The 25,696-nt window shown below is 43.4% G+C and overlaps 2 protein-coding genes and 1 long non-coding RNA gene across 6 annotated transcripts in view; 1 reads left to right on the top strand and 2 right to left on the bottom strand.

Annotated features, from left to right (window-relative positions):
• Nucleotides 1–13,836, bottom strand: part of MFS17 (Major Facilitator Superfamily Transporter 17) — a 160,454-nt gene extending 146,618 nt beyond the window's left edge. For 3 of the 4 annotated variants that reach the window (XM_070283829.1, XM_070283832.1, XM_041776522.2), the window contains exon 1: nt 13,743–13,835. The gene's annotated coding sequence lies outside the window, so the exon portion shown is untranslated. Of the gene's footprint in view, nt 1–13,742 lie in introns of all 4 variants that reach the window. The other variant, XM_041776519.2, reaches the window with a different exon arrangement.
• Nucleotides 1,117–6,364, bottom strand: LOC121502807 (uncharacterized). The gene is made up of 2 exons (XM_041776541.1): nt 6,006–6,364; nt 1,117–5,743 (listed from the first exon to the last, which is right to left on the bottom strand). Exons 1-2 carry the CDS (start codon nt 6,362–6,364, stop codon nt 1,117–1,119), a joined length of 4,986 nt encoding a protein of 1,661 aa, XP_041632475.1.
• Nucleotides 13,830–23,888, top strand: LOC138927981 (uncharacterized). The gene is made up of 3 exons (XR_011444449.1): nt 13,830–13,902; nt 23,300–23,454; nt 23,796–23,888. It is a non-coding gene; the product is annotated as an uncharacterized lncRNA (long non-coding RNA).
• Nucleotides 23,889–25,696: the final 1,808 nt, after the last annotated feature.

Below are 25,696 nucleotides of genomic sequence, written 5' to 3'. Positions count from 1 at the left end.
TGCGAAAGCCTACAAAAAACCTTCGGATTCCGGATGACCAATCACCAGGTGGCAAAGCAGTTACAGAGCCGTTCAATTCTGGCGAACGAATCGTTGTTGCAGTATTTTATTGCGATGCGTCACATTGCGGAGCAAGGAACCTTTGAGGAAACAGACATCATAAAATACATTGTTGATGGTCTGCAGGACAAATCCGGATGCGCAGCGCCATTGTATTATTGCGCTTCCCTAGACGAGCTGCGCGAGAAGATGATGCGTTACCAGATGGTACAGCCTGAGGACAAGCGGAAGACATCGGGAGTGATACGTCCAGTTGCACCAAAATCGGCGGTGCCCTAAGCGTATGCGCACAGCTGCTCTCAGTACTGGTGACGGGCAAGACGAGAAGGAAGACGACGACGACGCCATTGATGGAAATCCATACATTCAATTAATACCGGAAGCCCCGTGAGTTTTGTTAGTAGAGGAGTTATTCCACAAGCAGTAAAGAATGAACACCTATTAAAGAGCAGTTTTCGCGGCCTAAGCGGCCAAAATATTTTGATATTTTGAAAAATTAAGATTGTCCTTTTGTTTCAAGAAGAATATTACAGTATTGAAGCTTTTGTTATACCTAATTTTATTTCACTTAAATTAGTCAAACGTAAATTTGTTATGAAAACATATCTTAATAAGTTAAAACTATTGCATTAGTTACCGATTTAATTTGTGCATCCCTATTTACTAGTACATATAAGTTAGATAACAACATGATTGTTTATAAATGAGTCCGCCCTAGTGTATACTGTTTAATATAATTTTATTTATTTCCGAACAATTACATTTAATATTGTCGACCGCGCTGCGTTAGATTGCATTGAGAGCAAAAATGTGACTGACTAAGCTTTGGCTATGCACGTCATTCGATTATGCTAGTCGAAGACGTAAACAAGTTACAGTTAGGAGTTAGAAGTGAATGGAAAATTACTGGGCAAAAGCTCGCGCGCATGTGCAGCGATGCGCTGGTCGCTTAGCGACCGCTGATAAGGCCGCCGGCAGCGGCGATCAAAACAAAGAGCGCGAAGCCCAATACAGGGTGTCTCGTTCCCAAACATACCGGCCCCCCTGAACGGTCGTTCAGCACAGAGGCAAGACAGCAATTTTGGTAATTGGGCGTTTGTAGAATCCATGGGCCGTCTTCACTGTTACGACCCGCACTTTGTCATCTGATCCTGCGTGCACCTCGCTGATGCGTCCAAGAATCCATTTAGAGGGAGGTAGATTAGGCTCCTTGAGTACCACCAGTGTGTCGATCTTCAGATTCTCAGTTTCTAGATGCCATTTTGTGCGTTCGTGAAGCGATGTCAGGTATTCCATGTGCCACCGTTTCCAGAAACCTTGGACCATAGCTTGCAGCTGATTCCACCTCTCCAGTCGATTGATTTGCATATCCAGACGGCAGGGTTCAGAGAGGGCAGTATAAGGAACTCCAGTCAGGAAATGAGCGGGAGTCAGCGGGTCCAACGAATTAACCCCAGTTGGGCACAGTGGGCGAGAGTTGAGGATGGCTTCAATTTGGGTCAACACAGTCGCTAGTTCCTCAAACGTAAGAGCCTTGGATCCAAGTATCCGTCGCATATGAAGTTTTATGGAACGAACGCCGGCTTCCCACATTCCGCCAAAATGAGGGGCAGATGGGGGTATGAAGTGCCAAGAAATGCCTTCGTTGGCGAAGAATCCAGCCAATTCCTCATCTTTAGATTGTTCGATGACGAGGCGTCGCATGTCGTCCAAAGTTTGCTTTCCGCCATGAAATGTGGTTCCGTTGTCCGAGTACAGATCGGTGGGCTTTGTTCGTCGGGCAATAAATCGTTGAAAGGCGGCGATGAAGGCCTTTGCAGTGAGATCACTGACGACCTCGATATGGATTGCCTTTGTAGTTAGGCAGACAAAAATAGAAAACCATGCCTTTCCGATCCGAGGAGTTCGTCCTGTTGATTCCTTGATGGCGATCGGTCCAGCGTAATCCAGCCCTGTATGTTGGAAACAGCGACTAGCCTGAACTCGAGGGATTGGCAGCTCTCCCATGATCTGGTTACTGGTGCCTTTGCGTTGAAGAAAGCAGCGTTTGCATTGGAAAACTGCCTTTCTGACCAGATTGCGTGCACCCAGAATCCAGTACTGCTGACGAAGATTGGTGAACGTAGCATCAACTCCAGTGTGTAGATGTGAAACGTGAAAATGTCGAACCAGGAGTCCAGCTAGTGGTGAATCCTTTGGTATTAGGATTGGATGCTTGGCGTTGAAGTTGATTGTAGATTTGTCGATTCTTCCACCGACTCGCATAATTCCATGATCGTCCAGAAATGGGGAGAACCGAATTAAATGCGATTTAGCATTAAGCGGGCGTCGATTCTCTAGCTGCGCATATTCTCTGGCAAAGAAAATTTGTTGCACGTGTCGGATGAGTCGGCATCGTGCGGCCTGCAACTCTTCGGATGTAAGGAATGGTGCCGGATTCCTATGACGAGATCGAAGAGTGTGAATAAAGCGATAACAGTAACTAGATACCCTTAGCAGACGCGTCCAGGTTGAGAATTTGTGGATAAGTAACTCGTAGATACTTTCGTCAAGAAAGTTATGTAGAGCTATGGGCTTGACAGATCGCTTTTCGGTGTTGACATCGAGATTTGAAGATACGCTGAACTTGCTTGTAGACGGTGGCCACTCAGAGGTCGGTGTGGCCAGCCAAGATGGACCCTTCCACCACAGTCGATGCTCCAGAAGCTTGGACGGATGAAGTCCTCGAGAAGCACAGTCGGCAGGGTTGTCCTCTGTGCGGACATGATTCCAGCAGCTGCGAGGAAAGTCGTTCAGGATCTCAGCCGTTCGGCTGCAGACGTATGTGTTCCAGTTTCGTGGGGGAGCTGAAAGCCAGTGTAGCACAATTTCTGAATCTGTCCAGCAGCTCGTGCTGAAAATAGGAATCGTTAGTGAGGCTTTGACAATCGAGAGCAATCGAGAAAGAAGTAATGCAGCATTCAGTTCCAAACGTGGGATCGAAACAGGCTTGATCGGGGCTACACGGGTCTTGGCAGCAACTAGGGTGATTTGAAAACTGCCTCCATATGCTACTCGAGCGTATACAACCGCACCGTAGGCTTGCGCGGATGCGTCGGCGAATCCGTGTAGTTGAACGTCTTGGAATGGTGACGCAATGTATCGTGGTACTTGACACTGCGTAAGTGTCGGCAAATCCTCCACCAAGGCCTTCCAGCGCGAGCGTAGAGTTTCAGGAATCGGGTCATCCCATTGCAGAACACTTGTCCAGCTTTCTTGGAAGATGAGCTTGAGTAGAACTGTGACCGGCGCTACCAATCCAAGCGGGTCATAAATTCTTGATAGCTGCGACAAGAGTTCCCTTTTCGTCGGAGAAATGGTCGGATCGCACTCCTTGAGATTGAGGTACATGACGTCCTTTCCGGGATTCCATTGGATGCCAAGAATTTTGATTGGTGAATCCGCAGCTGATTTGTTGAGGAGCTGGATAGGCTCATAACAGCGGTCCTCTTCTGGCAATGACTTTAGAAGACGCCAACTGTTGGAACTCCATTTCCGTAGTTTGAATTGCGCCTTATCCAACAGTTGAATCAGCTCGTTTTTGAGAATCATGAGCTCGTCGAATGAGTTGCACCCTGTTGGGATATCAATTACATAAGCGTCGTGTAGAAGCGCGTGAGCTGCAGCGGGGAACTCGTGGCGGTGATCCTCAGCTAGTTGCTTAAGAACTCGAACAGCCAGAAATGGTGACGGCGCCAATCCGTAGGTGACCGTCAACAGGCGAAAATGAAGCAGTGGTTCATTCTCGTTCTTGCGCCAAACAATGCGCTGAAAATTGGTGTGCGGCTTGAAGACTTGAATTCCTCGGAACATCTTCTCGATATCCGCGCAGAAAACATATGGGTGCTGCCGGAAACGTAAACAAACGCCGAGAAGATCGCGTTGAATGGGCGGGCCAATTTGAAGTCGATCATTGAGAGACACTCCAGAGCTGTCTTTTCCCGATCCATCGAAAACTACGCGACACTTCGTAGTCAAACTGTCCAGTTTGATGACAGCGTGGTGCGGCAGATAGAAGCAGATTTCTGGGGACTCATCCATTTGAGCCGATGTCAGCTGTTCCATATGACCACGTCGCAAGTAGTCGTCCAGAAATGCTTCGTACTGCTGCTTCAAGTCTGGAGATCGACGAAACTTGCGTTCCAGCGAGTGGAAGCGATTGATGGCCTGCGGTAAAGTTGAATCAACAGGCGGCGCATTCTCCTTGAAGGGGTACTCGACGACGTAAACCCCGTTCTCCAAGCGCGTGTGGGTGGCAGCAAAATGACGCTCTGTGGGATCGTTGTCGTCCAAAAGAGCCTGGCTAGGCTGTATATTATCCATCTCCATGAAAGAACGAACCATCGTGTCTAGGTCCGCGTGATGAGTAACGGCTAAAGTCTGGTGATCATCGCATGCATTGTAAGAGCCTGCAATAATCCAACCAAAAACAGTATTCAGAGGGATAGGAGCGTCGTTACCAAAGCATTTTTGTTCTCCAGTATACAGAGACCAGAGTTGATCTGATCCAACGATGACATCGATGGATCCTGGCGTGCAGAATGTGGGATCTGCCAAAGGAAGCTCGCAGATTTGCTTCCACGTAGAAGATGAGGTGTCAATAGTCTGGGCCGGGAGTAAGGATGTCAGCGAATTGAGAATAAACGAGACCAGTTCGATAGTTTGGTCCGAATGGCGAGAGCGCAGCTTGATATGTGCGCGTCCTCGGGTAACGCCAGCGCTGTTGGCAGCGAGACCGAGAACAGAAATCCGGGCGTGCGTTCGACGTACGCCTATTCGCTGGACAAATGATTCCGACGCCAAGGTGATTGTGGACCCAGTGTCCAAGAGCAGCCTGCAGGTTGTAGTATTTCCCCAGGCGTCGACGACGTTTGCAAGGATGGTTGGCAACAGAGTCTGGGAACCTGCAGCTGAAATATTCTCCAGCGTATGATGCGTGAAGTTATTTTCCGCGGGAGGTAAACTCCCTGATTGATGAATCTCTTGACCAGGCGGTTGATTCTGGCCGATTGTAGATGCCGCTTGTGAGGTTGATGGACGATCGCGGCTGTCCATACGGGCTCTCTCCAAGTAGTTACCATTTTGAGTTGGCTGCGCCGAGCCAGGGTGAACCAGGGTGTGATGCTTGCGGCGGCAAATCCGACAAGTATGTCTCGATGTACAGTTACCCGCCATGTGACTTGGGCTGAGGCAATTGAAACATAGCTTTTTCGTCTTGAGAAACTCCCGGCGAGCTGCGATGTCGAGTCCGTTGAACTGAGGACACTTGAACAGTTGATGATTTTGCTGGCACGATGTGCATTTGGGTTCTTCTCGTCTAGGATGCGTATCTGCGTGGTGCGTTGTGGCTGCGCGTCGAGCTGGGCTTGGTCGAACTAAGTGAAAAGCCTCCAAAGTATCGCAGCGAGAGGTGAGAAATTTAAGGAATAGGTTGATGGTCACACCTTTTCCCTCGGAGTCTGCGCACTGCGCCCAAGCTTGGCAAGTATCGGTATCCAATTTTGACAATAGGATAAAGATTAGCCAAGGATCCCTCTCTTCGCAGTCAAGGGCTCGCAAGCCACGAATAACTTCGTCTGCGCCATCGGCCAGTTTCCGCACTGTGCTGAGATTAGTAGACGTAGCACTGGGAAGGGTCAGGAAACTGTTGAGGAATGATCGGATAATTAGCGATTGTTTGTTATATATGCTCAAGCTGATTCCATGCTTCCCGATAGTTCTCATTAGTCACAGGAATATGTTTGACTAAATTGAGCGCTTCTCCGGATAGATACGATTTGAGATAATGAAATCGTTGACAATCCGTCAGGCTCGAATTGGAAGCAATCGAGTCCGTAAACATATCCGAAAAATGTTTCCAGTCCTCATAATTCCCGGCAAAGGTTGGGAGTTTGATTCGCTCGAACTGGAAATCCACATGGCTCCTCTGGGGCGCATCTGCTGGTTGCACAGTGGCCAAAATATTGTTAGACGTCTGATCACGCCGTAACTCCTCCAGAGTGTTGCTTAGAATGGCGTGTGTAGCGTAATGTTTCTCCTCATAGGCATCAAAATCGTCGTCCGGATTCTCCCAATCCGACTCCGATTGGAAGGCGTACAGCTCTTCCGAATGTCGCACAAACCGCAAATAATTGTCTTGGATTTGAGACAGGCGCACCACAACTGTGTCCACTGATTGAATGTCATCCACAAATTTTAGGGCATTATTATGCGCCCGTGTGATTTGGCTTTTACAAAAGCCCCGTTGTTGAATCACACTCCGCATGGCGATCGCGAAAAGATAACGACCGTTGACAAAAACCTCAATAATTAAATTAATTGGCCGAAAATAAACAGTATTGGTGAATCCGGCTCGAAGGACCAGTTTTTAGAATGTTTATAAATGAATCCGCCCTAGTGTATACTGTTTAATATAATTTTATTCATTTCCGAACAATTACATTTAATATTGTCGACCGCGCTGCGTTAGATTGCATTGAGAGCAAAAATGTGACTGACTAAGCTTTGGCTATGCACGTCATTCGATTATGCTAGTCGAAGACGTAAACAAGTTACAGTTAGGAGTTAGAAGTGAATGGAAAATTACTGGGCAAAAGCTCGCGCGCATGTGCAGCGATGCGCTGGTCGCTTAGCGACCGCTGATAAGGCCGCCGGCAGCGGCGATCAAAACAAAGAGCGCGAAACCCAATACAGGGTGTCTCGTTCCCAAACAATGATGAACCTTGTAAACCTTGTGAACCTATTGAACCTTGTGAACCGTGTGAAACTTTTATACCTTGTCGATCTATTGAGTCTTGTAAACCATAGGAATGTGTGTATGATCGAGGTCGATCAAATGTCAGGTTGCCCGAATGTAAACCCCTAATTTTTAACGTTGCGCGCCTTAGTGTGCCCAGCTATTGTAGAGCTATCGATAAGAGACCAATCGTAGATTTAAGTTGGATTTTGAAAACAGAAAGGACGGTCACTTTGGACCTTGGAGAAAATGGAAGAACACCGTGTTTAAGATCGCAGAAAAAGAAATCTTGTTTAATAAAAGTAATCCGTTGGAAATATTATTTGAAAAGAACCAAGGAGTTTACAGATCATTAGTTGAATATGCTGGTAGATTCAACGCAATCCATTAAACTGCCAGACCATTTTTGCACTGTTCTTCAGGATAAAAATGAATAGATTCAGAGAATTTTTCCGGACACAGAATAATTACTTGAATAATAACTGGCTTAGTCATCGGGCGATTTTGGCAGCCAAAACTTTTGATGTTGACGAAATTAACTTCCAGATACAACAGTTGTTACACGGCAATCTGATTTCTTTTAAATCAATCGTTGTTGATTATAATGAAAGTGTAAATTTTCCAACTGAATTTTTACATTCACTAGATATACCTGGAATGCCACCACATAATCTTAGACTAAATATTCGTTCCACTATTATTCTCCTACGTAATTTGAATCCAACTTAACTATGCAACGGTACGGATCATCAAAAAGATCACCGGAAATATACTTGAAGCAACCATTTTAACTGGAAAGTTTAAAGGAACAGGGGTCCTGTTACCACGTATTCCAATGATACCGTCAGATTCTACCATACCCTTTAAAAGGCTACAGTTTGCAATTCGCTTAGCTTTTGCCATTTCTATAAAAAAAGGTTTTGAAAATACAAAGAAATGTGAGGTATTGTTGCCTGTCAGTAGTGTCGCTTAAATTTCGTTGGTCGGTAATTTATCAAGGTTATGAATCCCTTATACATTTGGGTTGGAAAAAGACTCCGTTATATTTATCAAAATTATTGGTTTGTCAAAATGACTAAATATGTTTAAAGATTTTCGGCAGTTGTATCACTTGAAAGACTTTAAAGGAGTCATCTGGATGGATACCAGGGCCGCAGTGGACTCGGCAGAATGCTCTTGATAAGGTGCAACTGGCGTTGAGTTGCACCGTTAGTAATGCAGCAAATGCAAGACCTTAAGAGATGCCAATCTGTAGAGATCAATCTTTTGGTCTTGGTACCACCACATGACACAAAGAAAGGTTAGACAAAGAAAAAATTAGAGACATGCTCTGTCGGTGGGTCGGTAAGAAGGTACACTAAGATAGATTTTTTAAATTTTTGTATAAAAAAAATATTTACAGGTCAATGAGTAATAGGGAGTCCCTTAAAAAAAAAATGGGTTTTCAGTGTACATCCTAACTGTGCACAAAAGCATCTGATATCAAAAAACTACAATTCGTTAGCAATGCTTTCTAATAACTGTTAACAGTTTTTCCCATACGCACTACTCGTGCGAAAAATAGAAAAAAATTATGAATCTTCGCTCTTGCACTTAACAGCCGACGTCGTTTCTCTTTGCTTTGGTTTTTAGTTTATTGCTTTAAGTTAGCTGTTCGTAAGGGGCGCTCTTCTACCGCTTTTTTACCGACGATTGATGCGACTGACGCTCACTCAGGGCGATTTTAAAAAGACAGATTCGCTGAAAAGGTCGGCGCAAATGATTTTATTTATTTTATTTTATTTTTTTGTGATTTCCATCAATTTGATATTTGTTTCGGGATGTCTAATTCGGGATGTGCATTTTTAAAACTGTTTCAACAAGGAAATCGCCAATGCGACATTGTTCGTATGCTTGGCATACCAAAACAAACGGTCTCTGACGCTTTCCGGCGTTTTAATGAGCTTGGCAATGGTCCCGGACGAAGCAAACCATGCACCGCTAAAACTTCCAGAATTCGCCAGATCCTGAAAAAGCGGATCACTCGGAAGTGCAGAGTCTCGGTCAGAAAAATAGCCCGTGAAATCGGAGTGAATAGAGAAAGTGTTCGGTTGATTGCAAAGAAATGAACTTAATCTCAAGCCCTACAAGCTCCAAATAGTGCTGCTTCTTACGGATGACAATAAGCGCGTGAGACTCCAAAGATGCCGTCAGCTAAAGCGTCGGGCCGCAGGTCAAAAATGGGAGCGTATTCTCTTCACGGACAACAGGCGCACAATCATCAAAATTACAGAAGCTGGTCGGCTGAAGCTCCAGGTATCTCTGCAATAATCGAGCGCCGTCAATGTGAGCAGTATTTAATGGTTTGGGGAGGAATATGCGCCACCGGCAAAACACCCCTTGTTTTCATCGATCAAGGGGTCAAAATCAATCAGGAAGTGTACCGCCGGGACATTTTGGAAACTGTTGTGCTTCATTGGGCCCAGCAGCACTTCGGTGATACGAAGTGGACGTTTTAACAGGATTCAGCGCCAGCCCATAGAGCCAAATTGAATCAGGACTGGTGCAAAGCCAATTTTCCGGACTTTATCACATCCAGAGAATGGCCACCTTACTCGCCAGATCTTAATCCGATGGACTACAGTGTGTGGTCTATTTTGGAGTCCAGGGCATGTGCTAAACGCCACATAAGTTTGGAGGCGCTGAAGCAATCATTGCTCTAAGAATGGGATCGATTATCGGAAGAAGACCTGCGGCCCATTGCGCTAAATTTCCAGAAACGTTTAGGGCTCTGCATCGCAGCCCAAGGAAGCCACTTTGAAACCGGCTGAATATATGTTAACACAATACCTATTTAATAGTTGTGTAGCTGCATTTTTTCTCAAATGCAGTTCCTTAAAAAGTTATGATCAAAAATGTTTGTCCGGGTTATTTATTGTCTGTAATAAAGTGTTCTTTTAATTCATTTATTCAGATTTATGTTTAATGATCAACAACGCGAATAATTAATAAAACTTCGCATACGCATGTGCGTTTTCAAAGAAAACTTCACATACACACATACATGCGCAAAAGGCTTTTTGACTCTTCGCTCTAGAGCAAACGTACCGTGAATGGGCACAGCAAAAGAGAGCGGAAAAAACAGCTTGTGAGCTGATCGCGAGCAAAGTTTGTATAAAACCAATTGCTCTTATGATCTTCGCTCTAATGCTAGGAAAATAACAGTTTTTTTGCGATCGCTCGAATCTGTAAACAGTTATTTGCGAGTTATGATCTTCGCTCTAATGCTAGGAAAATAACAGTTTTTTTTGCGATCGCTCGAATCTGTCAACAGTTATTTGCGTGTTATTTTCGTTAGTTAAAGGATAAGTGTCCCGAGGTACTCACGTGCCGTTTTTATACCCTTGCAGGGTATTATAATTTCAGTCAGAAGTTTGCAACGCAGTGAAGGAGACGTTTCTGACCCTATAAAATATATATATTCTTGATCAGCATCAACAGCCGAGTCGATCTAGCCATGTCCGTCTGTCTGTCTGTCCGTCTGTCCGTCTGTCCGTCTGTCCGTCTGTCTGTCTGTCTGTTTCTACGCAAACTAGTCCCTCAGTTTTAAAGCTATCTGAATACAACTTTGCATATAGTCTTCTATATACTCTCACTGCTATATATGTCGGAACGGGCCGGATCGGACGACTATATCATATAGCTGCCATACAAATGTTCGATAAATTTTTAGAAAAAAAATTATAACTTTGCTGTTTTTCAATATTTTTGCACAATTTTTTAGATATGGCCATTCTATATTATTATAGAATTTTGGTTAAAATTTTATGAAAATCGGACGACTATATGATATAGCTGCCATAGGAACGATCGAGAAATAAATAGGAAAAAAATTATAGCTTCGTTGTTTTCCAACGTATGTTTATCTACTCTGAGATATAAGCTTTTTTTTTATTATAGAATTATGGTATAAATTTCATAAAAATCGGACAACTACATATATCATATAGCTGCCATAGAAGCGATCGGTAGATGTAGAGAAAATGTAAGGCTGGGAATGTAAAACTGTAACCGTCAAACTGTAAACTGTCTAGGTAAAATGTAATGAAACTCTGTTTTGTGTGTGTTTTAAGCATTTAAATTTATAATATAAATATCAAAACCAATCTGCAAGGGTATACAAACTTCGGCGAGCCGAAGTTAGCTTCCTTTCTTGTTATTTTTAAAAATTTTTATCAAAATCGGCAGTCAAAACTACGATTTTTGGTAAAATAAATTAAGTTAAGTTGTTAAATAAAAAATAAAATAAAATTTAAATAGGAAAAAAGCTTGACATGAGTACCTGTAGAATTGGTTAAAGAAGTTATGTTCCAAATTTCAAACCAATTGGTCCAGTAGATTTTGAGTTATCGTGTACACCAACTTTCAAAATGGCACTTTACAGGAAAGCGAATTAAACTTTTGGATTCTCATACTTTCTCATACACCAAACGACCTTCGTTCAACCACTAACAATACAACATATAGACTACTCATTTCATACAACGAAAACGGACACCAAAATTTCTTAGCGTCAGGCCCTAGAGCTGTTCGCGACGGGCCCCGAAGCTTCGTGTGCGATCGGTTCGAGCTGTTAGCGACTGTTCGCGTGCGCTCGGGTTGTTCGATTTATTTGTTATTTATTTTATTTATTTAGTCCCCTAAAAAGCAATCGTCGTAGGGTATGCAGGCACCATCCGCTCGCAGAACAACAATAACAGCTGATTTGATTCCTTAACCCCATAAGAGCAGTCGGTGTTTAAGGTGACACCGACTGCAATATGCCCTGTTCCTATCTCAGTAGGTGGATTTTTATTCATTCGAATGCATACATATGTATGTATATGCAAATCATTTCACTGCTACCAGTGATTTGAATTTGTAAACAAATATGAAATGTATGCTGAAACATTAAGAAATATATTATAACATATAACATTCTTATTTTTATTATTAACCCAATAGTGAATATGCCTATATTGTTAGGGTACCTAGCACGAAAAGTAGCAAAAGACCAAATATTCTTGCTGGGCCGAAATGAAATGATCGCACACATGCACCCGTGTACGTGAATGCATGAATACGCATACATACATATAAAGAAGAATTCAAGCGCAGAGCAACCTTCTCAATATGCGCCACTGCGACTGAACTCTCGCAGTCAGTGTGCGAGCATAAGAATGAGAGGTCGAACAACCGGAGCGCACACGAAGCTTCGGGGCCCGTCGCGAACAGCTCTGGGGCCTGTCGCTAAGAAATGTTGTGTCCATTTTCGTTGTATGAAATGAGTAGTCTATATGTTGTATGGTTAGTCGTTCAACTCTGCATAACTTCGTCAATTTAGCTTTGATCGATGTAACAATATTCTTAAGATATTGAACCTTTAAAATAAAAAATAAAAAAAATTACGAACAAAAAAATAATTACCCCCCTTCTCACCATTATAATGTGTCAAAGTAGATTAAAATACGTTGAAAAACAACGAAGTTATAATTTTTATACCCTTGCAGGGTATTATAATTTCAGTCAGAAGTTTACAACGCAGTGAAGGAAACATTTCCGACCCTTTGGACTTGGTTGCAAACTCCTCAGTCTTGCTGAGGCATGTGCTCAGAATGGCAACAGAATTATTTGACATTCTCGGATCTTCGTGGTCCTGTAGATTGGCAAGTGTCGCCGGCGCGCTGGCGCAATGAGCGTTGAACGTGGTAACAGAACAAGCACAGAAGACAGTCTGTTACTCAGTGAGGTTTTCACGAATTTAGGCAGCGCAGACGGACAAAACTGGTTAGTTTAACAATGACGGAAAAAAAACACAATTCTTCGACATATAAAAACAAACATATGTACATGTTTTATATATGTTTGTACAAACATATCTACTATTAGTTTTATTTTTTATTTGACCAAAGTGAATTGATTTTTAATGATCTTATTGGAAAGTGCAAGGGTATACAAATTTTGGCGAAACGAAGTTAGCTTCCTTCCTTGTTTTTATTATTGCGGTTTTTAAGTATGCTTTACGTTGAAGGGTCGGAAATGACTCCTTCAGTGCGTTGCAAACTGCTAACCAAAATTATAATACCCTCCAAGGGTATTTTATTTTTTGTAAGCGGACTGTTGAGACTTATTTTGGTAAAGGGGATAAGTTATTTATTCTTATAATACATATATTCATTTGCACTTACATAGCTCATACTTATGTACAGATGTATGTATGTACATATGTATTTAATTTTCCGTCTTATAGTTTAATAAAACTACAGATGTACTATATTCATATGTAACCTTTTAATATAATAGAATAAACCTTTTTTCGATTCGCAGCGAAAAACGTAAGCAGAGGTTTATATGTATGTACATATTTAATGTTAAAGTCGAAGTCTGGATATTTTATTGGGGGGTAATACATACATACATACATATGTACATATGAACAAATGTACGGAAGGGCTAATGAACAGGCTATGCATTGACGCGACAACTTAATGCACACACATCCATACATACATATGTACATATGTATGTACAGATGTGGGTATGTAAGTACATACATACGTATGACTTTAAGACTTTGTGTAAAAATTATTAACTAAGGTTCCCGTTATCGCTTTTTATACTATTTACATATGTACATATGTATTACTTCGACGTAAGTATGTAAGTAAATACATATATATGTATATTTATTTATAAAAAGGTTATAAACGTGCTCAAGAATTCGAATATAGCCCAATATTAACAATTCAGTTCTATAGGTTTAAAAGATCTACAACCAAGTCAGAAGTGAATAAAATGTTGCTTTCAATATGCAGAAAACTTATGTACATATGCATGTATATTTCGACATCCATATGTATAGTGCCTGTGCTTTTTTAGCTTTTATTACCTCTCGTAGCACACAGTGTGACCGCAGCTTGGATTTGAAATAATACATTTAATTTTCATGTCGTCAATCAAGCGACGTGGTACTTTCATTGAAAGTGAACCGGTGGAAAAATATCACGAAAGTTGTAATTAATATTATTAATTGTCACAATCAACAGTTTGTAAGTGTACATAATTTTCAAAATTTATCTAAAAATTATAAAAATGTAAAATTATAAAATACGTAATTTTTCTAATTGATTTTTGTAATCCGCCACACCGATCGAAAACATTTAAACAATATAAAAGGCCCCAGTTCGCAGCGTATAACTATTCATTTATAAATTCCTAGTTAAAGTATTCACGCTGTAATGTATGCAGAAACCCATAAATTAATTTTTTCTTATGTACAAATGTTTACAAATTTAAAAATTATAACAAAAAAAATTGATTTAAATTAATTTTGCAGCGCAAGAAGCTCTCCACCATAAACAGTTTTCTAATTTTCAAAAAAATTGGTCTGTTTAGAAACCAGCAAAAAAAAAATTCTCATTACCACTTTTGTTCATTAGGGCAGTACTTCTTTTATAGAACTAAACTGGTATCTAATAGGGTCTTCCCACACACCGTCAAAGCACATCCACCGTCCGTTGCACAAACGGTCCATAATAGGGTCTTCCCACACACCGTCAAAGCGCATTCACTGTCCGTTGAAGAAACGGTCCATAAGGTTTTGCCGTTCCAAATTTTACCAAATGGACCGCCGTTAGAACGAATTAAAATCTAACCACGGTTTGTTTGGCGATAGTTTTTCGGTGCAACTCTGAAAATTTGACCATCACTACGAAAGTGTATACACACTTGGCGAGGAACAAATGAGAAATGGAATTTAAAATGTGGCGCCAGAGCTACAAGCATGCCCAAAATAGTTGTTGGCGTTTTTTCTGTATATTCTTGCCCCAATATGTACCCAATGGTTACTATTTAATATAAACCCCCTGCCTCTACCTTATTTTAAAGATTTTGGATGGCTATACCACCTATAGACACTCTTCGGGGAATTTGCTCTTTGTTAGAGAAAAATCATTAGAAAAACTAAAATTCCTTGTCATTTAATTCATGTCGGCGGAACACCTCATACCCATGGAGCAAGGATCCGCCGACATAGCTTTGGTCCAGGAGCCATGGATCGCCTCAGGCAATGCCATCGCCGGACTGAAGTCCGCAAATTACAATTTGCTCCATCCACCAACGGTAAGCAGGAATAGAACCGCCGTACTTGTACGGAAGGGTCTACACGCTAACCTTATGTCTCACTACAGCTCTGATGACCTGACCGTGGTGATGCTAGAGAGCGGGAAAAAGCGCCTTTTGGTAGCTTCCTGCTACATGGCACACGACAGGACGGCCCTACCAGAAGAACTCATGAGCTTGGTAGAAGCCAGCCCGAAGGACCAGCAACTGCTCGTGGGTGCGGACGCCAACGCGCACCACTGCGTATGGGGGAGCCCCGACATAAACGACAGAGGTGAGTCCCTCTTAGACTTTATGCTCTCAACCAACCTGGGAATAGCAAACGTGGGGGAGGAACACACCTATGTAGGTCCCACCTCCTCAAACGTGCTAGATCTTACTCTGGTAAGGGGACTTTGGTATCAGAATGGAGAGTCCTTGAGAGACCATCCTTCTCAGATCATAAGTACATACGGTTCCAATACGCATTCGAACACTCTCCAAAACAATCAGTCAGGAACCCCCGGAATACTAACTGGGGAAAGTTCAAGGAGGCTATCGCGACACGGCTCGCGATCTCTCCGGGCATAGTAGAATCCGCGGAAGACATAGAAAAGTCCCTAGAGACCCTCTCCAAAGAACTGCTGGATGCGTACCACGCATCATGCCCTATATCGGATACGAGAGGCCACCCTGGTGGACCTTTCACACCGACGCAACAAACTCAAAGAATTCTTCAAAATCGCCAAGCAGGCGAAATATGATATCATCAATGAGGAATACAAAGTCCTACTAAAGGACTACAAGAAAGAAATACGCAAGGCGCAAAGAAACTCTGGAGAAACTTCTGCTCCAATATAGAGACTAGTGCTGGAACAAACATCGATGTTTATTCGATACAATCGATGTTTCTAAAAAATCGTCCAACATCGATGTTTACTCGTTAAACATCGATTAGTTTTAACTGTCACTTGAAAACCGAGCAAGATGGCAAAATTGGCATACTAGATCAAAAAACTGGGTTTTTTTTTCAAGCCGGAATGCCGAGCAGGCAGCAATTGCTTTGGAGTTCAAGCTTTATTTGTATTAATTTATCCAAACACTCCAGCGATGAGCAGTCAACACCATTTCCTAAATAATATCAAATAAACTTAGGCAGAACAAAATAGATTTCCTTTTTTATAAACATCGATTATTAATCGATGTTTTTTATGAAAGTACTCACAAACATCGATGTAAGCAAACATCGATGTTTTTCCAGCACTAATAGAGACTGCTCCGGAAACAGCTAGACTCCGGAAGCTGCTATCGAAGCAGCCAATCATACAGAGTCAGCTCAAACGCGACGACGGACAGTGGACTGAGGGCAGCGAAGAGGCCAGCATTAATGCATGCGCATTTCCCAGGATGCACTGAGATACCCGATGCAAATAAGCACCAGGACCTAGCAACTGGAGTAGAGCATCTCCCAAAAGATCTAATATCCTCTAGTAGAATCCTCTGGGCTATAGACTCCTTTGCGAGGATAAAAGCACCAGGACTAGATGGAATATTCCCAGCCATGCTGCAGGCGACCATTCTTCCCCTCGTTAGGGCCGGACATTTGCAAATGAGATGCTCCAAGGTTTCGATTGCCTCGGATTCATCACATTTCCGGCATTTGGCGTTGTCGGTCATACCCAGCTTGACTGCATGTGCAGCAGACAGGCAGTGACCTGTAAGAATACCCACTAACATTCTGCAGTCCTTCCGCGGAAGATGCAGCACGTAGTGGGTGAGTTTCTCGTTGTGGTCTTTGCACATGATTTTTGATATCCTGCAGGTTGCGGAATTACTCCTCCACCTGCTTTTTGCGCTTGCGTCAGCCCGTCTCTCTAGCTCGCTTTGGAGCGTTCTTAGGGAGATAGGGAAGTTTTCTGTTCTTTCACTCGCCAGTCCAACGCCTTCCTTTGCAAGTTCGTCCGCGGCTTCGTTACCGTCTATGCCTTGGTGGCTGGGAACGCAGTAGATCCTCACTGACTTAGTCGTGCTCAGGCTATCTAGTGACTCCCTGCTTGCCAGTACATTTTTGGAACTGACCGCTGATGATTGCATGGATCTTATCGCCGCTTGACTGTCTACGAACAAATTGACCGCCTCATGTGGACGGTTTATGCTCTGCGCAAGCTCTGCTGCTATTCTGATGGCGAATACTTCCGCCTGGAATATACTGCAGTAGCTTGGTAGCTTATACGACAGCCTCATTTCAGGGTCTGAACAGTATATGCCCGCTCCAACTCCTCCTTCCATCTTGGAGCCGTCGGTGTATATATTGAGGTATTGAGCATGGTCCTGGCTTGACTTCCAATCATTTGGTCCCATGAATACTGTTGTGTTTACATGTGGGCACGTTTTGGGTATCATGTAGTCAGATGTACTGCTCATGTGTCGACCAATTGAACTGTGCCCGAAACCTTGTAGCGACCAGTTTCCTGATGCAACCAGACGTTGTGCCGCCTTTCCTGCTGTAAGTTGCGCTTGGATATCTAGTGGATATATACCGATTATGGTTTCGAGTGCTTTGGTGGGGGTTGACCTCAGCGTCCCTGATATGCAGAGCAGTGCCTGCCGCTGGATTCTCTCCATAAGCTTATTATACGTTTTCTTCTCCGTGGCTTGCCACCACACTAAGACTCCATACAGCAGAGTCGGACGCACCACCGATATGTAGACCCAATGCATTAGGGTGAGAGGCCCCATGTGCTGCTAAGCATCTTTTTAGATGCATATAGCGCTATGGTCGCCTTTTTTACCCTCTCTACTACATTTGCCTTCCACGTCAGCTTGCTGTCAAGTACAATGCCGAGGTATTTGACTTGTGTTTCAGGGCCTGGTTTTTGTTATTTTTCGGGGGGATCCATTGTGGCACCTTGTATCTCTTGGTGAAGAGAATAAGGTCCGTCTTCTCCGCATTGATATTGAGTCCTACCTTCTCCGCCGACTCACATATCTCCCTAAGTGTTGTTTCCATGATCGAGCTGAGGGTCGATGGACAGACTCCCGTGATAATTATGCTTATGTCATCCGCATAAGCTGTTATCTTTGGTGCTTTCCTCTCGAATCTCTTGATTAGGTCGTCTACCACCAGATTCCATAGGAGGGGCGACAGAACCCCACCTTGCGGCGTGCCTCTGTGCGCTTCTCTCACCATGGAAGCGGGGCCCCAATCTGATTGTACCCGCCGGCAACTTCGAAGATTTTTTATCCACAAGTTGATAGCGGGGGATGAGTTGGTCGCTTCTAGGCGATCCATTATTGCGTCCGTGCTAACGTTGTTGAATGCCCCGGATATGTCCACGAACACTCCAAGTGCATACTCCTTATTGTTTAGGGCTCTCTCAATGGTGGCTACCAACGAATGTAGTGCCGCCTCGCCCAGTTGCTAGGTCCTGGTGCTTATTTGCATCGGGTACCTCAGTGCATCCTGGGAAATGCGCATGCATTAGTGCTGTTTGGGCCTCTTCGCTGCCCTCAGTCCACTGTCAGTCGTCGCGTTTGAGCTGGCTCTGTATGGTTGGCTGATTCGATAGCAGCTTTCGGAGTCTAGCCGTTTCCGGGGCAGTCTCTATATTGGAGCAGAAGTTTCTCCATGAGTTTCTCTGCGCCTTGCGTATTTCCTTTTTGTAGTCCCTAAGTAGGGCTTTGTATTCCTCATTGATGATATCTTCTTTCGCCTGCTTGGCGATTTTGAAGAATTCTTTGAGTTTGTTGCGTCGGAGTGAAAGGTTCTTATTCCACCAGGGTGGCCTGGTCCTCTTTCTCGTGTCCGATATAGGGCATGATGCGTGGTACGCATCCAGCAGTTCTTTAAAGAGGGTCTCTAGGGACTATTCTATGTCTTCCGCGGATTCTACTATGCCCGGAGAGATCGTGAGCCGTGTCGCGATAGTCTCTTTGAACTTTCCCCAGTTAGTATTCCGGGGGTTCCTGAAGACTGATTGTTTTGGAGAGTGTTCGAATGCGTATTGGAACTGTGATCTAGCACGTTTGAGGAGGTGGGACCTACATAGGTGTGTTCCTCCCCCACGTTTGCTATAGGTTGGTTGAGAGTATAAAGTCTAAGAGGGACTCACCTCTGTCGTTTATGTCGGGGCTCCCCCAAACGCAGTGGTGCGCGTTGGCGTCTGCACCCACGAGCAGTTGCTGGTCCTTCGGGCTGGCATCTACCAAGCTCATGAGTTCTTCTGGTGGGGCCGTCCTGCCGTGTGCCGGAAGGAAGCTACAAAAAGCGCTTTTTCCCGCTCTCTAGCATCACCACGGTCAGGTCATCAGAGCTGTAGTGAGACAAAAGGTTAGCGTTTTGACCCTTCAATACAAGTCCGGCGGTTATATTCCTGCTTACCGTTGGTGGATGGAGCAAATTGTAATTTGCGGACTTCAGTCCGGCGATGGCATTGCCTGAGGCGATCCATGGCTGCTGGACCAAAGCTATGTCGGCGGATCCTGGCTCCATGGCTATGAGGAGTTCTGCCGACGCAACTTTGCTCTTATGGAGGTTGAGCTGCAGCACTCTGAGTGTCATGGGTACTGGGCTTATCTCCATACGACGGGTTGACTACTACGGTCAGGTCACCGTCCTCTCCTTCGTCGGACTCATCCAGCGTCATTTCCCGGTCGGCATCCACAATGGTTTCCAGACCTAGGTCCTTCTCTACCACATCTGCCTTCAGGTTGTTAGCATCATTATCCCCGGGGTGGCACTTTTTAAGGCGTAGGTATACGCTACCCATGCCCCACGCCATCTTCCCATATCTGGGATAAAGGATGTCCTCTGCCTCCTTGTTTCTTTGGAAGACTGCACTCCTTGGGTGATGGGGCCGCAACGTGCAGAACCTTCCAGTCCGCGGTTGGGATATCCGGGTTCTGACGCTGCAGCAGCTTCAGCGCCCGGTCCGCTTGGATTGCGATGGGGAAGAGTACCTTCGCTTTTGGAGTGGATGGGATTAGCTCCCGGTCCATCACCTCTAGCTTAGCTCCCTCCCACAGCGCCTCCAACTGGCAGACCGATTGCGTCAGCCACTTTCTCGTCGGGTCATCCATGCACTTCAGGATTTTGACCCCATTTAGCCACCCAGCGCCATCGAAGGTGGGCATGACTCAACGAGCCGCGCGTGCACCATCTTCCACTGCGCCTCGGTCATTTTGCCGGCTTCATCGCTTGTGTCGTCTCACTGACTTTTGCGGTTTTTTTTTTTTGGGCTTTTCGCCATTTGGGGAGGGCCTGCCTCCTTAAGCCCGCGTTGCCACTTGCTCCCCGGTGCGTCCATAGAGGCGCTTTCGGTTGAGCGTGGCCTTTTGTTGGCAAGCGTCTCCTCCACCTTGTTGGCGAATCCGCGAGTCGAACTCATATGGGGGAGTGAAGCCTCCCCTCAGCGATTTTCTCCTCAGCCCAGGTAAGCTTTGCCTTCTCCTCTGGGGATAGGGCGGCTTTTTCTTGGAGCCGATCCTGGATGCGGAGGGAAGCCTTGTACAGCGCCTTGGCCTTCATTCCCGTCCCTGCGCTGGGAGCTGGTGCCTGGTTTCTGTGAGTGGAGAAGCTGCACGCTCTCAAGGTCCGAGTCTGTATCGACTATGGCACGTGAGCGGCTCAATTTCCCCTGCGTACTTTTTTCGGCAGTAGCGTTGCAACTGACATGACCTGCTCCCATCACATCAGAGGTGTAACAGCTGCACAGTAGCGCCTTTTCTCATTTTACGTTGCAAAAATCATAACTTTTGAACAAAACAAGATAACCAAATAATTTAAACGCCATTTGACAGGTAATTGTTGTAAAATTTACATATGTATTGGAAAATCTGCCACGTCCACTCATTCGCCCTTTTAAAGCGTATCAAAGTGAAGAAATATTTTTTTCTCAATGAAGACAATTTTTTTTAAATATTTTTTATTTAATTTTTTATCTTTATTTTAATGTATTTGCTTAAATAAAAATAATTTGAAAACTGAAAAAAAAAACATTTTTTTTAGTCTAAGTTAACCGCCACAGAACCGTGAGCGCTACAGTTAGTATTTTTTGTTGGTTTGTATGAAATTGTGTCGGTATTTTGGTATATTTTACCCTGAGTTGTTTCAGTGTTTTGCTTCGCAATGCCAGAGTCGCAGCTGGACGCAGACTTTCTAAACGGATTCTGATTCAGGGAAGATACACGCAGTGCGTAGTCATAGTGTAGTCGCCGGCTCTGGGCAGCTTCAGAAGTTATAGACTACTTTAGCCAGAAAAAGGTGAAAAAATGGACACCTGGCAGGTAGCGATTTACCTGTACAAGCCCACACGAAACTACCGTTTTTTTAATTTGAATAAGAGGTAATGAATACCCTGTCACTTAAAAAAAAATCAAGACCATTGGTTATGTAGTTTTTGTGTAATATTACCTGAAAGTCGACTAATTTACCTATTTTTTGTTGTATGACGCATACACGGAAAACAATTTCGACTTTGAATGCTCATATCTTCCTCAAAAAAAGTCTGAAAATTTGTTTGGTTACAGATTTGGAATCCTTGGGAAATTCTCTGTCGATTTCTTATAGTTTAAATCGATTTTGCGATTATGATTTTTTCGATTTTTGCAACGGCTTTTGTTCGAGAGGCGCTACTGTGCGCTGGCGACACGCAGAGAGGATTGCTCTCCCCGTGCCCGCCGGTGGTAGCGGTCACGCCTTCCACCGACGTTTGGGCTGACATATCAGCCCTGGTTTTATCATTCAAACCCTCCAGAATGGTATCTTTTATGGGGGTACCGCCCACTTGCGTTTTATGCCTTCCACCAGGCACTTCCACCCATGGCTAACGGCTCACTTCCTTAGGCTTTTTAGGGCAGAAGGAGTTGAACCGTGGCCTTTGCTAGACACTAGACATTATCGCGGACGGGGCAAGCAGCGATGCATTACCCGTGTCCGGGGTAATATAGTGCCCATTGCCCAGCCGGCACCCTCGGGGAGGGTTCAGATGGAGGATTTTTGAACGGCCATTTTTACTTATTTAGTAAACTTTAAAAATTATTTATTTATTTATATCAAAAAAATTAAAGATTTCTGCCATTTAAAAGCCATATCTTTACCTCGGACCGGCTAGAGAGTGTTTTTTAACGATATGCTCCGAATCAAATCAGGTGCGCAGAGGCAATAAATAATTCAAAACATATATTTACAGGTTTTTAAATAAATATCTCCAAAATGACTTCTTCCATTTTGAACAGATTTACTTTGATCTGTGACCGTCTGAGTCACTTCGAGTCAAGAGCCTGCAATTCAGCAGCCCGCACTCCATCCAAATATACATGTCAAATTCGTCTCGACCAAGTCCGAGCGCTATAGGATAAGGTCGAGAAAGAGTACGAAGCTTATTCAGAGCTAATTTCAGATGGCTTAGAGGGCGCGGCGGACACCTTGCCTACTATTAAGACAAAATACGAGTATTCCTATTTTATTTACGAAAGGTGTGCCGCCAAGTTCGTGGCACAGATCGATACGATCTCTTCTAAAGCAGCTCAAGTTCAATGCCCTGCGCCCCATAATTCCTTTCCGTCTGGCTGTCGGCTTCCTCCAAATGATGATTGAAAATCGCACCTCATATATTCAAAAAAAGCAGTTGTGCTTAAATTGCTTTGCAAGAGGTCATCTACTCCATAATTGCACAAGCGTCCACAGCTGTTTTACTTGTCACAGTCGGGGAGAATGTTCACGCCAAAAGGGCGCCTATTTCTTTTTTGAAGAGGCAGTGTGATCCCGCTACCAGCCTCTCTAGCTCTCCCAAACTAAGGCTTAAGTTTCTTTGTATTGTTAGTACCAATTTACTTCTCCTACGAATAAATATATCCGACGCACGTCGCGCAAAGCCCCGAAAAAGTGCCCGTGTTTTTATTTATCGCAGACACACACATCAACAAGAAACTTACCACGAAAAATGGTCAAATGACCAGGCTATGCATCAAAGAGAGCGAGAGAGCACACGATTGTGCTACGCTGACATAACGGAGACCACTAGGATTTGGGACACGGCCGGCCCAGGACCAGCGACGGAGCACCAACCTTTCCCTACGTGCTACGTGTGGGTGTAACAAGTGAAACCGCAACTAGTGGCCAGCGAGTCGAACGTGGCCAAAAGGCCACGTGCATATAAAATCTCGGCGGGCCTCGAGTAGGCTAGATGAAAATATTTAACCATGGGTCAACCCAACCTCAAACTTTGCAAATGGGAAAAAACCAAAACAAAACCTCACTTTAATCTGCTAACTTTAAAAAAAGAATTGACTGAAAATTATATAAAATAATAATAATTAAAATAAAAATCTAATCGCATTAAACAGAGTCGCTGAGTCGGTCGCCAGACCGCATGGAATAGGCTCCGTTCGCCCCTCGATGACCAGGAGGCATCACAGGATAGTTGGCGCGTCGAGGCGGATCCATCAAAGCTACCAATTCCGTCCCGAAATTGTCTTCCAATCTTGTTGATTATTTATGTGTGAGTTCTTGTTAGTGGTGATAGTTCCGAGACGACCGTTGTTTTTGTTATTTAATTGTGCGGACTGCGGGCATTGGCTTGAACTCGCTCTGGTCATCCTGAGCTAGCCCAAGATTACCAGGTGAAGTTCCGTAACACAACTCCCTTTTCTCCTTCTTAACAGTAAAAATTGGAGCATTCAATGCAAAAAAAGTAAACAAAGATAGCGAGAAGCAATTAAATATGGAATTTGAAATATGGCGCCAAAGAAACTCGTTGGCGTATATTCGTGCGGCTATATGTCTAAAAATGGCTTATATCTAAAATAAAATGCCTACTTCTTCTTAATTATACACTTTCAGCGTATTAAAATTTTAGTCAGAGGTACGGAACGCAGAGAAGACCGTTATGACCTAATAAATTATATATTTTCCGGATCACCGTCAACAGCCGAGATGATCTAACCGTGGTCGTGTGTACGTTTCTACTCAAACTAGTCCCATAATATTTAAGATATCTATATGAAAATTTGCAGATAGTCTTCTGACTGTTCTCACTACGACGACTATATAATATAGATGCAATAGGAAGAACCGGAAAATATGTGACAAAAAAAAATGAAAATATAACTTTCAGATATGGCACTCTTGTGTCAGCTCAAAATTTCGGTTTGAATCTTTTGAAATCGGAGTACCGATTTTTAATATAGCTATCATACAAACAATTGGCAGATGTAAAGAAATATGTTAAGCTATGAATGTAAAACTTTCTTTCCTTTTTTAACTGATTTTGTTAGCCTCTACCATAGATGTGGAGAAACATCAATGTTAGCAAAGATTAATGTTTTAAAGAAAAATACCTTTAGATTGTCAATGTTCTCAAAAAACCAATAAAAAGAAAAAATGTTTCGTTTCCAGAAAATTTTTATTGGATGCGAACAGCAGAAAAACATATCAGTGGAGCGTCAGTAATAAGAGATCAAGTGTGTTTTGGTGAACGCAAATGATACGTTTCGCTATCGTAGGAAGAATCGGGTTTGAAACTATCGTTATATATCAAAGTTTTAAAATATTAATAAACTATTTTTTTTTTTTTAATTTGAAATTTACACTTATGGACAAAAAATGTTACTAATCGCACCACAAGAGAACGGTTGGCGGATTTGCCTCACATTTTTTCAGTTGTTTGTAATTGCCAGAAGAAGGTTATTACATAAGAAAATTTTGGAAAACCTACCGGACAAGTCGCTAGCGGCTCAACAGATGTACACACTGTTGTATGTAAAATTCTGAAAAACCCTACAAAGATCATAGCTGCTTTGAAATTGTGTATCGATAAAACGGTATAAAAATATTAAAAAAAAAATCTAGTTAACATAGAAGCATTACCAAAGTGAGCTTAAACAATTGGAAATAGTGCCTGCTGTTAGACGATCAAAACTTGGAACGCGTTCACGCAATGCAATAAGTATTCAGAATTCCCGTAATAGTCGGACGCAAGAGGAACGTACAGAAATAAATGCATCGATACGTGCCCAAATGGCACAGCTTCGCGCTCCACAAAGATCACCTCAACCCCGACAAAATAATAGAGAAAGACGAACCGCAAATAAAAACTTGAATCGCGCTGCATTCGCATACAATTCTGAAACACTCTACAAAGATTTTAGCTGCGTTGTTATTGGTTCATTGTCTGTCGTATGTCAGCATTGCAATGCCCTGAAGTTTCGGTTGGAACCCCCGGCTTTTGCTGTGCAGGTGGAAAAATTAAATTGCCGTTTTAGCTCATCCACCAGAGCCATTGTATTCGCTACTATATGGAAATTCAGCCCAATCAAACAGTTTCCTAAAGCTTGCACAAAAATATAACGGATGCTTTCAAATGACGTCATTTGAAGCCGAGGTTGTTCAACAATCAGGCTACAATCCAGGTTATTAGGTAATGGCGTCTTTTTATTATCAAAATGAACAACTCCCATTTTTTCGAAATTGCATCCCAACATTCATATTCAAGGGAAAATTCGCCACCGAGCGCTTTGTTACCACACAAAACAAAGACCATAAATTCATTCAGATCTATTTCATTGGTGATTCGGCAGTTGAACTAAATCACCGCTGTGCAATTTTTACTGCAACTAAACGTGAAATTATCGAACGATTGCAAAATCTTCTCCATGAGCATAATGAATTGGTCGGATTGTTCAAAACCGCATTGGATATAATGCATTATGACGAACACAAATTCATTATCAGCGCTGACAAAA

Source organism: Drosophila kikkawai, chromosome 2L (genome assembly GCF_030179895.1).
Source record: "Drosophila kikkawai strain 14028-0561.14 chromosome 2L, DkikHiC1v2, whole genome shotgun sequence".
In the NCBI taxonomy this organism is placed as follows: Eukaryota; Metazoa; Arthropoda; class Insecta; order Diptera; family Drosophilidae; genus Drosophila; species Drosophila kikkawai.
Note: the sequence above shows the minus strand (reverse complement) of the source record. Positions and strands in the feature narration are given on the sequence as shown.